This window comes from Mastigoproctus giganteus, chromosome 5 (assembly GCF_048544385.1).
Source record: "Mastigoproctus giganteus isolate SK-2022 chromosome 5, ASM4854438v1, whole genome shotgun sequence".
NCBI lineage: Eukaryota > Metazoa > Arthropoda > Arachnida > Uropygi > Thelyphonidae > Mastigoproctus > Mastigoproctus giganteus.
The window spans coordinates 2,075,961-2,091,404 of NC_143579.1; the positions used below are offsets into that span (position 1 = coordinate 2,075,961).

A 15,444-nucleotide genomic window follows, 5' to 3' on the forward strand; every position below is an offset into this window, starting at 1 on the left:
ACAATTCTTTTTAAAAGAACTAAATATTAGTATTTAGTATCAGTATTAGTAATGGCCACATGGTGCAAGAAAGCCTATGGCTTATGCTAAAAAAAAATCCAAACAAAACAATGATAAAAACAAAAAATAAATAATAATAATTAATAAAAAAAAAAGGAAATTAAACCTATCATCCTATGTGCTTCCCTTACCCGAAAGTACTATCCAGATGACCTTTGAATTTCCCCAAACTGTCGGCTTCTACCACCCATGAAGGCAACTTATTCCAGTAATTTATAACTCACTGGCTAAAATAAAACTTCCTGCAGTCCAATCTAAACATTTCCCCCCGTAACTTGAATTTGCCCCCTAGTTCTAGCATCATTTATAATCTTGAAAATTTCGTACTCATTCATTTTACTGATGCCTCTCAGAGCCTTAAACACCTCAATCAAATCTCCTCTAAGGTGTCTAGTTTCTAAACTCTGCAACCCACAAGTTAGAGTTCATAAAACATTAGAGTTCATAAAACATTAGAAATCATAAAAATCTGTCCATGAGTCAAACTGTTACACACAGATGGACATGGTGATGATAATAGGCACTTATGGATGTATGTATGTATGCAAATGTGCATAAAAAATTATTCAAGATAATTTAAATGCATACCCCGACTTTTGGTTAATCTTGTATATTCAAAAGGATGATAGCAGTAAGAGAAGTCTTTCATGTAACTGTTCTTCACTACACTATGTCCATAAACTTTGATAACAAATTACTTGTTTGTTATTTAGTTTTTAGGAGCATTAGCAACTAAGGCCATATTGCTCCGGGATATACGGTGGTCATTCCCTGACCTTTCCGCATCCTCCGTATTTGGTGGTGATGGGCTCGAACCCTGATCTAATTAAGAAGCGTGTGCTACGCACTGCTGCTCCTTCCCACCTGGCTACCAAGGCGTCTAAAAAATTACTTGAAAACAGCTTATTACCTATCTTCCAGTGGATAATGCTTGCTGGGTAATTATCAGAATTTTTGTTACTGCAAGGATACAATTCTGGAATCTCAAGAATATCCCCCCCTCCACTGCACATCCTTAAATTTATCATAGTGTGAAATAAAATAATTATGTATTAAGGATAGAGTTGATGATAAAATTACCTTTCTTTTTCCATCTCCATGGATAGCTGCTCTACATCACGATCTGTGATAAGATCACAGGTCAGATTATCACAGTCGATTCCTAATTCAGGTTGTAACCTGAGATCACTTAACTGGCGTGGAAGACTAGGCACTTCAACAGAGGAGGACTCATTACTATATGGCTTAAAATAAAAATATGTTTTATTATTAAATTGATTCTTTCACGAAAGGAAAATGGATAAATCATTCTAATATATCGGCTATTGTCTAGGCATTACTAATTTTTTAGTATGAATATAATGTTGGTTGGTTGGTTGATTGGGGATTTATTTGGTGCATCAGCATCTATGGCATTAGTGCGCCAAATATAATGATATATGTTCATTATGCTTTATGTATAAGAGGTATTTGAAAAGGTTCTGACTTACCATAGAAAGAATAAAGCAATCTGGAAAATAATCAACTTTTATTTAACTCAGTATCTAACAGTTACACACTTGATGTAACTCAACTTTACTAGACTATTTACACTATCTACTCCCCAGCTTCAATAACAACATCATTTTTCAAATCAAGTATGAACTATATGTAGTCTGAACAACTAATGAAGACTGATATTAACACATGTATACCATATGAAGAAATATTTGCTAAATGCAAGCAGATCACAAGTTGATCATAGCAATTTATGTTTGTGAGGAATTACTATCTACACCCAAGGCATTACTAAATAATAAAATTAAATAATGATATTAAAAAAAAAAAAAAAAAAAAAATTAGACAAATGATATTAAAAGAAAAATTAAATTAACCAGCAAGAGCCAGATTCCATTGTTTTTAACATTTAATACATTTGATCTATAGTTTACTGGTAGTACAAAGGTGGATAATGACATTACTCAGAGGGATGCTACTCCTAGAAGATAAAAATAAACTAGGAAGATGGGGTGAAAAAAAATGGCAATTGATGTTTAACAGATAAATGAAAGGCACTGTGTTTGGACAGCAGTATTCCCAGAATAAAACACTTTGGTAAACAGAAAACTCTGCAGAAAATTCAGAGTACTACTTTTTTCTGCACTGAAAAAACATTTGAAAGGGTTATGTGAGAAAAATAGAAAGGGTTATGTGTCGACTAGTTTAATTAATGATTAATCAAATTAACTAGAAATTTAAAGTACAGTAATACCCCGAAGTTACGCGATAGGTGGGTCCGACGAAAATCGCGTAAGTCGAATTCGCGTAAGTCGGGGTACAACTTTGCATATAAATACATATAAATTTTGCTTAATTGGGACCAAGGACTAACAAAAACACTAGTTTAGAAGAAAAATATTAATAAAATTGCAGTTCTTTATACATATTAATACAAAATATGTATTAAAAAAAACAAATGAGTTACGTAAAAAAGTTATTTCGATGTCGATGGCTTCATAAAATCTAACAAATTCGTCGGACGACACAGCGTCTTTTTTTCACGCAGAATTTCTTCGTAGCAAGCTAATATTTTTTTTTATTCCTTGCTTTGTAGCTATAACGCGTTCTTCGTTGGAGTCTATGTTTTCTAAAATTTTTAAGCCCTTTACAATTGAGCCCTTTTCAATTTTCAACCTGTCAAGTTTGCAATTGTCATGTGCTTTTCGCCGTTGCTTCATTTAGGCCTGTAGCACGTGCAATATCACATGGTCTTTCATTTCACTCAAAGCGTTTCACAATTTCATATTTTTTCTCTATCGACAGAGGCGGACTGGCCATAAGCCTTACCGGGGAAACCCCGGTGGGCCAGTGTGATTTTGGCCACAAACCATAGTATGAGGCCACTATAAATTTTCCAGGGTAAGAATTTTTGACCCAGTCCGCCTCTGTTTATCGATAATTGCTTTTCTTTTTCTCTCTGAATCTGCAGTGTCTTCACCAGGACGCTTCCTTTTCACACCTTTTAATTAAGTATTTTACTATTTTTAGGGAATAAAGCACAATTACAAAATGAGGAGGCACGCTTGATACGCATAAACAAAGCTGCGCGCATGTAGCAACTGAATAAACAACACCATAAAGGCAGAGGTACACTATTAACACCTCACATTTCTAGGGGTTACTACCATAAAACAATAAAAATCCAGTTGCGTTTCTGCTAGTGAAATCTGTTATAAACTGGTAGTAAACTCGATCTAATTGCATTTGCAATTATACCGATAGCTGGAATTGTGTTGGTTTTTAAGTTATTATGGTGAAATGTGTTTCCCCTTCACTGATATAAAAAATATAAAAGCAACAAAGTTAAATTTTGTTCATCTTTCGCTCTCATTCTCCGCCGTCGCACCGTATATCGATAACATATGAAAAACGACCTTGAAGATAGTGGGCGGCAGCGTTGCCAAACGAAAAAAAATCAAGAACCGCGTAACTCCGAGTTCGCGTAAGTCGGGGTAGCGTAAGTCGGGGTATTACTGTATTCAAATTAAGTAGAATCGAGATGCTAACTACAGCATCTGGATTCTACAGTAAATCAAGATTGAGGATGCTACCTATATTCAAATTATTAAATAAAACAGCATTGTGTATAATTCTTTGCAGGATCCTTGTCACTGTACTTTGATTAATATATGCCAGTGGCATGTCCCACTTCCTTCCTTACGAGCCACCCCTCTTCTTCAGCTACAACGGAACAGGCTGAAGATCAGTGACAGATTCCTACCTGGACAAGTACTTCCTACAGTACAAGCCCTGCTAATGATCGGAGTGGACCTCCAGAAATTCGCTTCTGATCTCAATTACAGGCGCTCGTTGGCCGAACTTGTTCCCCTTTTGTTTGGCCCCTGATGTCGACTCATATTGATACCTCCATCTGCTATCTGCTATGAGGCGCAGAACGGCACGTCGCAGGCAAATCGACGAACTGTTTCACAAGAAAATGCAATACCGAACATCAATTTGGCACTGTGAAATATTCTGACTTGTGTGAATATGCTTAAATATATGCTTTGTACATATGAACGTGTACATACCTTGGTGTACTGTCTGCCTCACAACTATGTACAAAGGGTACTAGGAAAGTTTTGCAATACAGCTTTGTTTATTTAATTTTTTCAAAGTAATTTCCTCTACATTCAATACACCTCTCCATCCTCCGAAACCAATCTTTAAACCAGTTCTGCCAAGTTTCACTAGGGAGTAAAGCACACTCGTTGTCCCAAGCCCGTAGAAGGTCCTCATCACTGGAAAACCGCCTCCCTTTTAGCTTCATTTTCACATGCGGGAACAGTGCAAAGTCGCAGGGAGCAAGGTCTGGACTGTAGGGAGGGTGCTCGAGAAGTTTCAGTCCTGTCGTGGTCAAATATTCGGTGCAGGCTTTGGCGCGGTGAGCTGCAGCATTTTCGTGATGGAGGTACCAGGTGTCCATTCTTGACTTTGGCCGCAGGTTCTTCATAGATCCAATGACTTTAGGCAGGCATTGTTCAGTATACCACTTAGCTGTGACTGTCTTCTGCGTGTCCAAAACGACACGTTCCACAATTCCACTCGATTTGAAAAAAAATACAGCTATCATTTTCTTCTTTACAGATCGGGATTTTCTGACAATTATGGGTGTGTCGTCATCATCAAAGACCCAAACTTTGTTTTGAGTCTTGGTCGGCAGATCGTAATAGTACAGCCAAGTCTCGTCACCTGTCACGATGTTGTTCACATACCAAGATTGTCCCTTATCAAACTTTTTTAACATCTCCCGGCACCAAGTCACACGTCGTGTCATCTGCTCTTCAGTCAGTTGATGCGGCACCCAGAGAGAACAAAGTTTCTTCACGTGTAAATGATCTTGCAGAATCGAACGAATTGCTGGTGCATTTAGGCCCAAAGTATCCTCTATCTGTTGGTAGGTCACTCGCCTGTTTTCGTCAAGCATTTTCCTCACAGCAGTAACGTTTTCCTCCGTAACTTACGTTCGTGGCCTTCCCGGCCTCTCAGAATCCTCCAGAGTGAAATTTCCCCTTTGGAATTCTCTATACCACCTGAATATCGTTGTACGATGTGGACAATCATCATCTAGTGCAAGAGTCATTTCTTCTAAGCACTGGTCTATGGTTAAACCACGCACAAAATTATACCGCAAAACTGTCCTTATCTCATTTCGTGACCACGATGCCATCGCAAGCACTTTACACTCTCACTACTAATGAATAACTGAGCCCATCAACTTGGCGCGGCAGCTACTATGCACGTATGAACATGTCTCAACATGTAGCAACAAGCAGCTTCCTTTGATTCATTGTTGCGTCATATTGCAAAACTTCCCTAGTACCCTTTGTACATATTCATATCTATTGAATGGTTAATGCTACGTTTTTAATTGTTATGTTATCTTTTATACTGTACAAATTTTTATATTACCCTATATCATTGTCAAGCCCCTGGCCTCCTGGCTGTGGCGGGCACATTATTGTATCTTTACTGTACAATAAAGATTTTCTTCTTCTTCTAATATTAGTATTGGCAAAATTATGCAAGGAAGCAAAGCTTATACAGCATCAGCCAAAAAAAGTTGCTGATTTCATTTGCCTTTTCCTTCTAATAATTTGTCCCATCTTTCTTTAAATTTATTAAACCTACCCACTTCCACAGCGCTAAGTGACAATTTATTCCAATAGTCAATTGCAAAGCCTGATGGCAGATCTCCACATCAGCATTACTATTTAAATTAATAGCCTCATTGTGTGTATCTCTCTCTCCAGAGAAGGAGTAAAGATATTAACATTTAGTTTATTTAAATATTTTTCTAACCCAAACTAATATTATTGCTCTTCTCTGCACTCCTTTCTGACAGATCCTTCCCAAACTTATGTGCAATATTCCAGAAGTGGCTTAACTGTGCTTTATGCAATGGAATAATCACCTCTTTGTTGCTGCTGGAAAATTCCTGTATATCATTATCAGAATCCCATGAGAAGTGCTCTCTCTCTCTCTCTCTCTCTCTCTCTGCAACTCAAAGTCCCTTCCAGTCCCCTTTTCTTGATGAAATATGGTTCCTTCAGATAGCGTGGAGATGTTAAAAAAAACTGATGGAGAATACAAGTATACCTGAGCCCTGAGACTGTAACTGTTATCATGCAGCCAGAGGATCCCTCCTGGATACCAAGAGGATCCCTCCTGGAGAGTGCTGTATGTGTTGCCTTTAAGCCCATTAAATTTTAGTAGCAAGAAACAATAATATTCACACACTGACACTACTGAGGCAGTGTTACATGGGTCGCAAAAATGCTAGATTGGGGGGCGGGTGTAAATGGACAAATATATTAACAGTAGCTGCTGGTAGAGGTGAAAGTGATTCTTGCACTGCTTCTATTGGAATGAGTAGCAGCATGGAAAACAAAGTGCAGGGTATTTCAGAGACTGCTGGGAGTCATTGCAGAACAAAGTAAATACATGGGCTGTGTTAGGGTAGATAAGAATAAAAACAGTTGCACGTACAGAAATGCTAGGAGTTTGGTAAAGAAATTTGATGAATTTGAGGTGTTGGTAAAACATCAAAGGCAGATAGATATTGTTGGGATACCAGAGATCTGTGTGAATTTGGGAAGTACAATGTGTACAGGATAGGAAAGGAGGAGGGAGTTACGCTATTAGTTAAGAAATATATAAAATCAAATGAAGTACAGCCACTCAACATGGCTGGACAGCAGTGTCGAGTCAGTTTGGTGTGAAATTAGCACAATTGAAAGCAAAATTGAGAGTAGGAGTGTGTTATAAGCCTAATGTATAATATGTATAATGTATAATGTATAATAAAAAATTGTACAGAGAAATAGAATGGGACAGTAAATCAGTGTCTTATAATGGGGGATTTTAATTTCCCAAATATCGACTGGAATTTGTGGGTTGGTCACTCACACACTAGCAAGGCTTTTGTGGATTTATTGGATGATCTTTTTTCTACAGCAGAATGTTTGGGAGGCAACTAGAAGGAGTAATACTCTTGAACTGATTATCAGTAGTGATTCTTCATGCATTAAAAATCTGCAGACAAAGTAACCACTATGTAGCAGTGATCACAGTGTGCAGAAGTGGGATTTATTTAAAGAGATGCCACCAGGGGTAAAGGGAAGGGTTTTTGTTTTCGTAAAGGTGACTTTAAATTCTATATGGTGGGACCAATTGAAGATTTTACCAACTGCAAATTCAAAATGGGAAGCATTGAAAGAATTTATCTTGGAAGCTACCAGGCTTTTCATACCAACTAAGAAATGTTGCTCAAGATTTAGGCCTAAATGGATGTCAGATGAAATAATTAGACATTTGGCAGAGAAGAAAAATGCACGGGATACATATAAATTAACAGGTGACACGAAAGCCTATGATAGATATAAGCTGATTTGTAACCAAGACACAAAGGAGGTTAGGCAGGCAACCGAGAAATCTTGAGCACAGGATGCAAAGAAAACAGCAAAGTGTTCTTTACTTATGTAAACTCTAGAAGGAAGGGGATGAATCAGATTGGTCCACTTGATATCGATGATTCAACCGTTGATGATTCTGCTCATGTAGCTAAACAAACTAAATGAGTACTTTGCATTTTCATTCATTCATGAAGAGTTACGGTCGTGTTCCAAGCCGCAAAGTGGATTTTTCTTATTTATTGATTTGAAATTATTGTTTTTCTAAAACTTTTGATTTAAATTTAGTAGAATAACATTATTTTGTGATTTTCTGATTAACTTGGTGTATTTATTCCTTACTCGGCCTTGTAATTGCATAAAAGTATCGGTAAAGGTTTCCACTTGTTTCAACTCCGCTACCGTTCGTAATTTTCCCGCCATTGTGATATGATAGTTGTATGCCGTACTAGATAGCGTTAGTTGAACTTCGTTAGCAGTTAAATTGTACGTTTAAATAAATACATATAACGACTTAGATTACAAACGTAATATAATTAATTATATTTAACATAATTAATAACATAACATAATTAATTATAATTAATTAATAAATTAATAGAATCATGACTCAGACCAGAGCAGCAAAGCAAAAGGCTCAAGCTAATGGAAGCGCTGTGGCTCAGAGCAGAACTGAGGGGGGCAGTTGTCCTCTGACTCACAGCCTTATAAAATGCACTGTTTGCTTGATGTTTGCAGAGCAATCGGGTATGGGACATGATACTGCCAAGGGGGATGTCTTTGTGTGTGCGCGATGCAAGGAGTGTATCGATATCAGGCAACAACTCGGCGTTCTTGTGGGCCTATATGAGAGCTTGAAGGACAGGGTGGATGCGCTCGAAGAAACTAAATTGAGGGGCCCATCAAGCTCTCAGCTGCCCACATCAACGCCAGAGCTTGCACTTGGGCATCGCGTGACACAGAGACAACCCCCAAGGCAGAATGCGCTGGTCCCGAAGGAACTAGTAGTTGTTGGTGACTCTATTGTCAGGGAAACGGGGAACATGCTTTGTAAAAAAGATAGGTGGAACAGGACCAGGGTATGTCTGCCAGGGGCAAAGGTTGATGACGTTGTAGAGCGAATATCATCTTTTAAGGGCACAAAAGGTGATATAGTTGTACACGTTGGCACTAATAATATTAAGAGTAGGAGACCGGCAGAATTACTTAACAAGTACAGGTCACTGTTGAACAAAAGCCGAGAATTAGGGTTGAATTTGAAAGTGTCTGCAATTCTGCCCAGACACGATAGGAGGAAGTATATGATGAGAGCCTTGTCGATCAATTCGGCCCTGGAAAGATTGTGCAAGGCTCAAGGGGTAGAATTTTTTTCAGCCTGGACTGTACTTGTTAACAGGAGAGATTGCTTCTACAGGGATGGGATACACTTAAATAGGAAGGGTGCAAGAATATTTGCTGATGCTATCGAAGCAGTGTTAGGTGGGTCGGAAAACTGCTAGCTTGGGGGGAGACAAAGACCAATAGATTGACAGTAGCCACTGGCAGAGGTGAAAGAGATTCTTGCACTGCTTCTATTAGAATGAGCAGAAGCCTGAAAAACACGATGCATGGTATTTCAGAGACTGCTGGGAGCCATTGCGGTACCAGTAAACACATGGGTTGTGTTAGGGTAGCTAAGAATAGAAACAGGTGCAGGTATACTTGCGTGTACACCAATGCTAGGAGTTTAGTAAATAAATTTGATGAATTTGAGGTATTGCTCAAAACATCAAAGGCAGATATTGTTGGGATATCAGAGACGTGGTGTCACACAGATATAAGGGATGCAGAACTGCAATTTGGGGAGTACAACGTCTACAGAAAGGATAGACAGGATAGGAAGGGGGGAGGGGTTATGCTATTAGTTAAGAAACACATAAAAACCAAGGAAGTGAAGCCAGTCGACATTGCTGGACAGTGCAGTGTTGAGTCAGTTTGGTGTGACATAAGCATTGGGAGATCAAAATTGAGAGTAGGAGTGTGTTATAGGCCTAATGACTCTGATCAGTATAATAAGAAACTGTACAGGGAAATAGAGTGGGCCAAGTAAATCAGAGAGTCTTATAATGGGGAATTTTAATTTCCCAGATATTGACTGGAATTTGGGGGCTGGTCACTCACACACTAGCAAGGCTTTTGTGGATTTATTGGATGACTGTTTTCTACATCAGCATGTTTGGGAGGCAACTAGAGGGAGTTATACACTTGATTTGATTATCAGTAGTGATTCTTCATGCATTAAGAATCTGCAGATAAATGGACCACTAGGCAGCAGTGATTACAGTGTGCTGAAGTGGGATTTACTCAAAGAGGTAACTACCATTAGGGGTAAAGGGAAGGGTTATTGCTTCCGTAAAGGCGACTACTATGGACTGAGACAGTATTTAAATTCTATACAGTGGGACCAACTGATGATGTTACCAACACCAAATTCAAAATGGGAAGCATTCAAAGAACTTATCTTGGAAGCTACTAGGCTTTACATACCAACTAAGAAATATTGTTCAAGGTTTAGGCCAAAATGGATGTCAGATGAACTAATGAGGCATATGGCAGAGACGAAAAATGCATGGGATACTTACAAATTAACACATGACACAGAAGCCTATGATAGATACAAGTTGATATGCAACCAAGTTACAAAGGAGGTTAGGCAGGCGAAGGCAGATTACGAGAAATCCTTGGCAAGGGATGGAAAGAAAAACAGCAAAGAGTTCTTTACTTATGTAAACTCTAGAAGGAAGGGGATGAATCAGATTGGTCCACTTGATATTGATGGGTCAACTGTTGATGATCCTGCTCAGGTAGCTAACAAACTAAATGAATATTTTGCATCGACATTCACACATGAGGAGTTATTCAGCAAGGGGAATGCCAGAGGTGTATTCAACTCTAGCAGTAAGCTACAGAATCTTGAAATAACTGGGAGTAAAGTGGAGGAGAAACTGTTGAAGATAAACACAAGAAAGGCACCCGGGATGGATGGGATCTATCCAGTTATATTAAAGGAGGCAGCAAAGGAAGTAAGCAAACCCTTAGCCATAATTATGAGAGCTTCCTTGGACTCAGGGGAGGTACCCATAGAATGGAAATGTGCAAATGTGACCCCAATTCACAAAGGAGGATCAAAGGCTGACACAAGTAATTATAGACCTGTGAGCTTAACTTCTGTTTCAGGAAAATTAATGGAGGCACTGGTTAAAGAAGCACTGCAGGATCATTTAGACAAGACTTCAGTTATAGCTCAGACACAGCATGGTTTTGTTAAGGGGAAGTCTTTCCTGACCAACTTGATTGGATACTATGATGCAGTCACAAAAGAACTGGATGCAGGGAATAACTTTGATATTATATACTTGGATCTTAGAAAGGCTTTTGATACTGTTGCACATGGAAGACTGCTACACAAATTGGAGCAGTGTGACATTGGAGGCAAATTGCTGCTATGGATAAAGGGGTGGTTGAGGGGGAGAAGACAGAGAGTGGTAATCAATGGACACTGCTCATCGTGGACTAATGTTATTAGTGGAGTCCCTCAGGGCTCAGCGTTGGGTCCATTATTGTTTTCTGTATTTATAAATGATATTGATGATGGTATATCAAGCTTAATGTCCAAGTTTGCAGATGATACAAAGGCTGGCAGGGTTGTCAAGGACACTACTGACACTATGCTGCTGCAACAGGATCTGGAAAGGTTGAGCAGATGGGCTGAGAGGTGGCAAATGAAGTTTAACATTGACAAATGTAAAGTACTACACATGGGAAACAGCAACCCCAGAGCAACATATCAACTCTGTGGTACTACACTGACAGTGGTAGAGAATGAAAGGGACTTGGGGGTGATTGTGCAGGCAGATATGAAGTTCTCTGAGCAGTGCAGATGGGCTGCAAGAGTAGCTCATGGAGTATTGTCAATGATATACAGGAATTTTTCCAGCAGGGATAAGGAGGTGATTATTCCATTGTATAAGGCAATGGTCAGGCCACACCTAGAGTACTGTATACAGGTCTGGAGGCCTCATTTCAAGAAAGATGTAGAGCTGCTGGAACGAGTACAGAGAAGGGCAACAAGATTAGTGAATGGAACAAAGGGGTGCTCTTATGAAGAAAGGCTTAAGTTTTGCAAATTACAGTGTCTGGAGACTAGGCACCAGCGAGGTGATCTGATAGAGGTGTATAAAGCCTTGAATGGTTTAAGCATGCTCAATGCTGATGGGATTCTTCCTCTAGCTCAGAAAAATCACCTGAGAGGGCATAAATTCAAATCGAGGAAAGACAGATGTAGGATAGACGTGCGGAAATTTGCCTTTAGCCAGCGGGTGGTTGGTTGGTTGGTGGAACAGACTGCCATCCCTTGTGGTGGAGGTTGATAGCCTAAATAAGTTTAAGGCTCAGCTGGACAGGTATTTTGAACGAACAGAGGGGTGAAGTGGAAGTGGTTTTTTTTTTTTTTTTTGGCTGATGCTGCATAAGCTTGTTTTCTTGCATCAAATGCCTCTACTAATGCTAATGCTAAGGGGAATGCCAGAGGTGAATTAAACTCTGACAGTGAGCTAGATGATTTTGTAATAACTGAGAGCAAAGTGGAGGAGAAACTGTTGAAGTTAAATATGAAAAATATACCCGGGGTGGCTGGGATCTATCGTTATATTAAAGAAAGAAGCTAACCCTTAACCATAATTACGAGAGCTTCCTTGGAGCTCTCATAATTATGGTTATGATTAATGTTATTTATGATTAATGTAATTATGGTTATGGCTCTCATAATTAGGGAGGTCCCCATGGACTGGAGATGTGCAAATGTATCACCAATTCACAAAGGAGGATCAAAGGGTGATACAAGTAATTACAGACTTGTTTGTTTAACTTCTGTTCCAGGGAAATTAAGGGAGGCACTGGTTAAAGAAGCACTGCAGGATCATCTGGACAAGACGTCAGTTATAGCTCGAACACAGCATGAGTTTGTTAGGGAGAAGTCTTGTCCGACCAAGTTGATTGGATACTATGATGTGGTCACAAAGGAACTGGATGCAAAAAATAATTTTGACATCATATATTAGAATGAGCAACAGTCTGGAAAGCAAGGCAATTTGAATTTCCAGGAAGGCTGGGAGTCATAGTGGAACAAGTTAATACATGGGCTGTGTTAGGGTAAGTAAGAGTAGGAACAGGTGCATGTACACCAATGCTAGGAGTATAGTTAATAAATTTGATGAGCTTGAAATGCTAGTCAAGACATCAAGGCAGATATTTTTGGGATATCAGAGACACACACATAAATCAGCAGTGCAGAATTGGAATTTAGGGAGTACAATGTGCACAGAAAGGATAGACATGACCAGGAAGGGAGGAGCAGTTAGTTAAGAAACACATAAAATCTAAGGAAGTGCCTCCAATTGATGTTGGTGGATAATGCAATGCTGAGTCTGTGTGGTGTGACATAAGCAATGAGAGGTAAAAATGAGAGTAAGTGTGTGTTATAGGCCTAATGAATCCGATGAGTATAATGAGCAATTGTGCAGAGACAGAGAAATAAAGTGGGCCAATAAATCAGAATATCTTATAATGGGGAATTTCAACTTTCCAGATAATGACTGGAACTTGTGGGTTGGTCACTTGCACGCTGGCAGGACTTTTCTGGATTTATTGGATGACTATTTTCTACAGCAACATGTTCGAGAGGCAACCAGAGGGAGTAATACACTTGATCTCATTATCAGCAGATCATTTATGCATTAAGAATTTGCAGATAAAGGAACCACTGGGTGATAGTGATCACACTTTATTGATGTGGGAATTACTTAAAGATGTAACTACAATCAATGCTAAAGGGAAGGGCTTTTTCTTTCGTAAAGGTGACAACAGGGGTCTCACACAATTTTTGAATTTTGTACAGTGGGATCAACTGATGATGTTATCAACATTGAATTATAAATGGGAACCATTCAGAGACTAAAATTTTGGAGGCTACTAGGCTTCTCATTTCAACTAAGAAATACTGTTCAAGGTTTAGGCCTAAATGGATGTCAGATGAATTATTGAGGCTCGTGGCAGAGAAGAAAAATGTATGGGATGCATATAAAGTATCAAGTGACACAGAAGCCTACGGCAGATATAAACTAGTCTGTAATCAAGTCACAAAGGAGGTTAAGGCAGGCAAAGGCAGAGTATGAGAAATCTTTGGCAAAGGATGCAAAGAAAAATAGCAACGAGTTCTTTACTTATGTAAACTCTAGAAGGAAAGGGATGAATCAGATTGTACCACTTAACATAGATGAGTTGCCTATTGATGATCATGCTCAGTATTTTGAATGAGTATGAATACCGAATGAGTATTTTGCATCTATGTTCATACATGAGGAGTTATTCAATAAGGGGAGTGCAAGAAGTTTATCAAACTCTAACAGGGAGCTAAGTGATTTTGTAATAACTGAGAGCAAAGTGGAGGAGAAATTGAAGTTAATCATAAAAAAGGCACCAGGGATGGACAGGATCTATCCAGTTATATTACAGGAGGCAGCAAAGGAAGTAAGCAAACCTTAGCCTTAATTATGAGAGTTTCCTTGGACTCAGCGGAGGTCCCCATGGACCAGAGGTTGCAAATGTATTGACAATTCACAAAGGGGTTGTCAAAAAGTGAAACAAGTAACTATAGACCTGTTAGTTTAACTTGTGTTCCAAGGAAATTAATGGAATCACTGGATAAAGAAGCATTGCAGAATCATCTAAACAAGACTGCAGTAATATTTAAGACAGCATTGGTTTGTTAAAGGGAGGTCTTATCTGATTGGATACTATGTGGTCATGAAGGAACTGAATGCCAAAAATAATTTTGATATCATATACTTGTATTTCAGGAAAGCTTTTGATATGTTGAACATGGAAAACTGTTGTACAAATTAGAGAGGTATGACATTAAGGGTGAGTTGCTATAATGGATAAAGGGATGGTTGCATGGGAGAAGACAGAGAAAGAAAATCAATTGACACTGCACTTCATGGTCAAATGTTATTAGTGGAGTTCCCCAGGGTTCGGTGTTAGGCTCATTGTTGTTTTATCTATTTATCAATGATATTGATGAAGGTATAATGTCAAGGTTTGCAGATGATACAAAGGTTGGAAGGGTTGTTAGCGACAATAAGGACAGTATGCTACTCAAACTGGATCTAGATAGGTTGAGCAAATGGGCTGAGAAGTGGCAACTGAAGTTTAACATTGACAAATGCAAAGTACTGCATATGAGTAGGAATAACCTAAGAGAAATTTACCAAATGTGCGGTACTACACTCAGGGAAGTGGAAAGTGAAAAAGATCTGGGGGTAACTGTGCAGTCAAATATGATGTTTGTTTGTTATTTGGTTTTTAGAAGCATTAGCAACTAAGGCCATATTGCTCCGGGGATATGCGGTGGTCATTCTCTGACCTTTCCGCATCCTCCGTATTTGGTAGTCACAGCTCGAACCGCAGTCTAATTAAGAAGCGTGTGCTATGCACTGCTGCTCTTGCCCACCTGGCCTGGGAGGTGCCTGTCAAATATGAAGTTTGCTGTACAGTGCAGACAGGCTGCCAGGCCAAGTCATGGAGTCTTGTCAATGATATATAGGAATTTTGCTAGCAGGAAAAGGTAGGTGATTATCCCGTTATACAAGGCAATGGTCAGGCCATACCTAGAATACTGTGTACAGGTCTGGTGGCCTCATTTTAGTAAGAATGTAGAGTTTCTAGAATGAGTACAAAAAAGAGCGACAAGATTGGTGAGAGGAACAAAGGGGGTCTGCTTAGGAAGACAGGCTTAAGTCTGCAAATTGCAATGGCTGGAGAGTAGGCACCTGAGAGGTGATCTGAGTGAGGTGTATAAGGCTTTGAATGGGATAAGCAAGCTAATGCTGATGGG

At 39.1% G+C, this 15,444-nt stretch overlaps 1 protein-coding gene across 2 annotated transcripts in view; it reads right to left on the reverse strand.

Moving 5' to 3' along the window:
* The window catches only part of Mer (ezrin/radixin/moesin family protein merlin), a 514,590-nt gene that overhangs the window by 60,212 nt on the left and 438,934 nt on the right, over positions 1-15,444 (reverse strand). For both annotated transcript variants that reach the window (XM_090373044.1, XM_090373043.1), the window contains one exon: positions 1,141-1,304. In XM_090373044.1, coding sequence (XP_090229170.1) covers positions 1,141-1,304 — 164 coding nt within the window. The remainder of the gene's footprint in view (positions 1-1,140; positions 1,305-15,444) is intronic.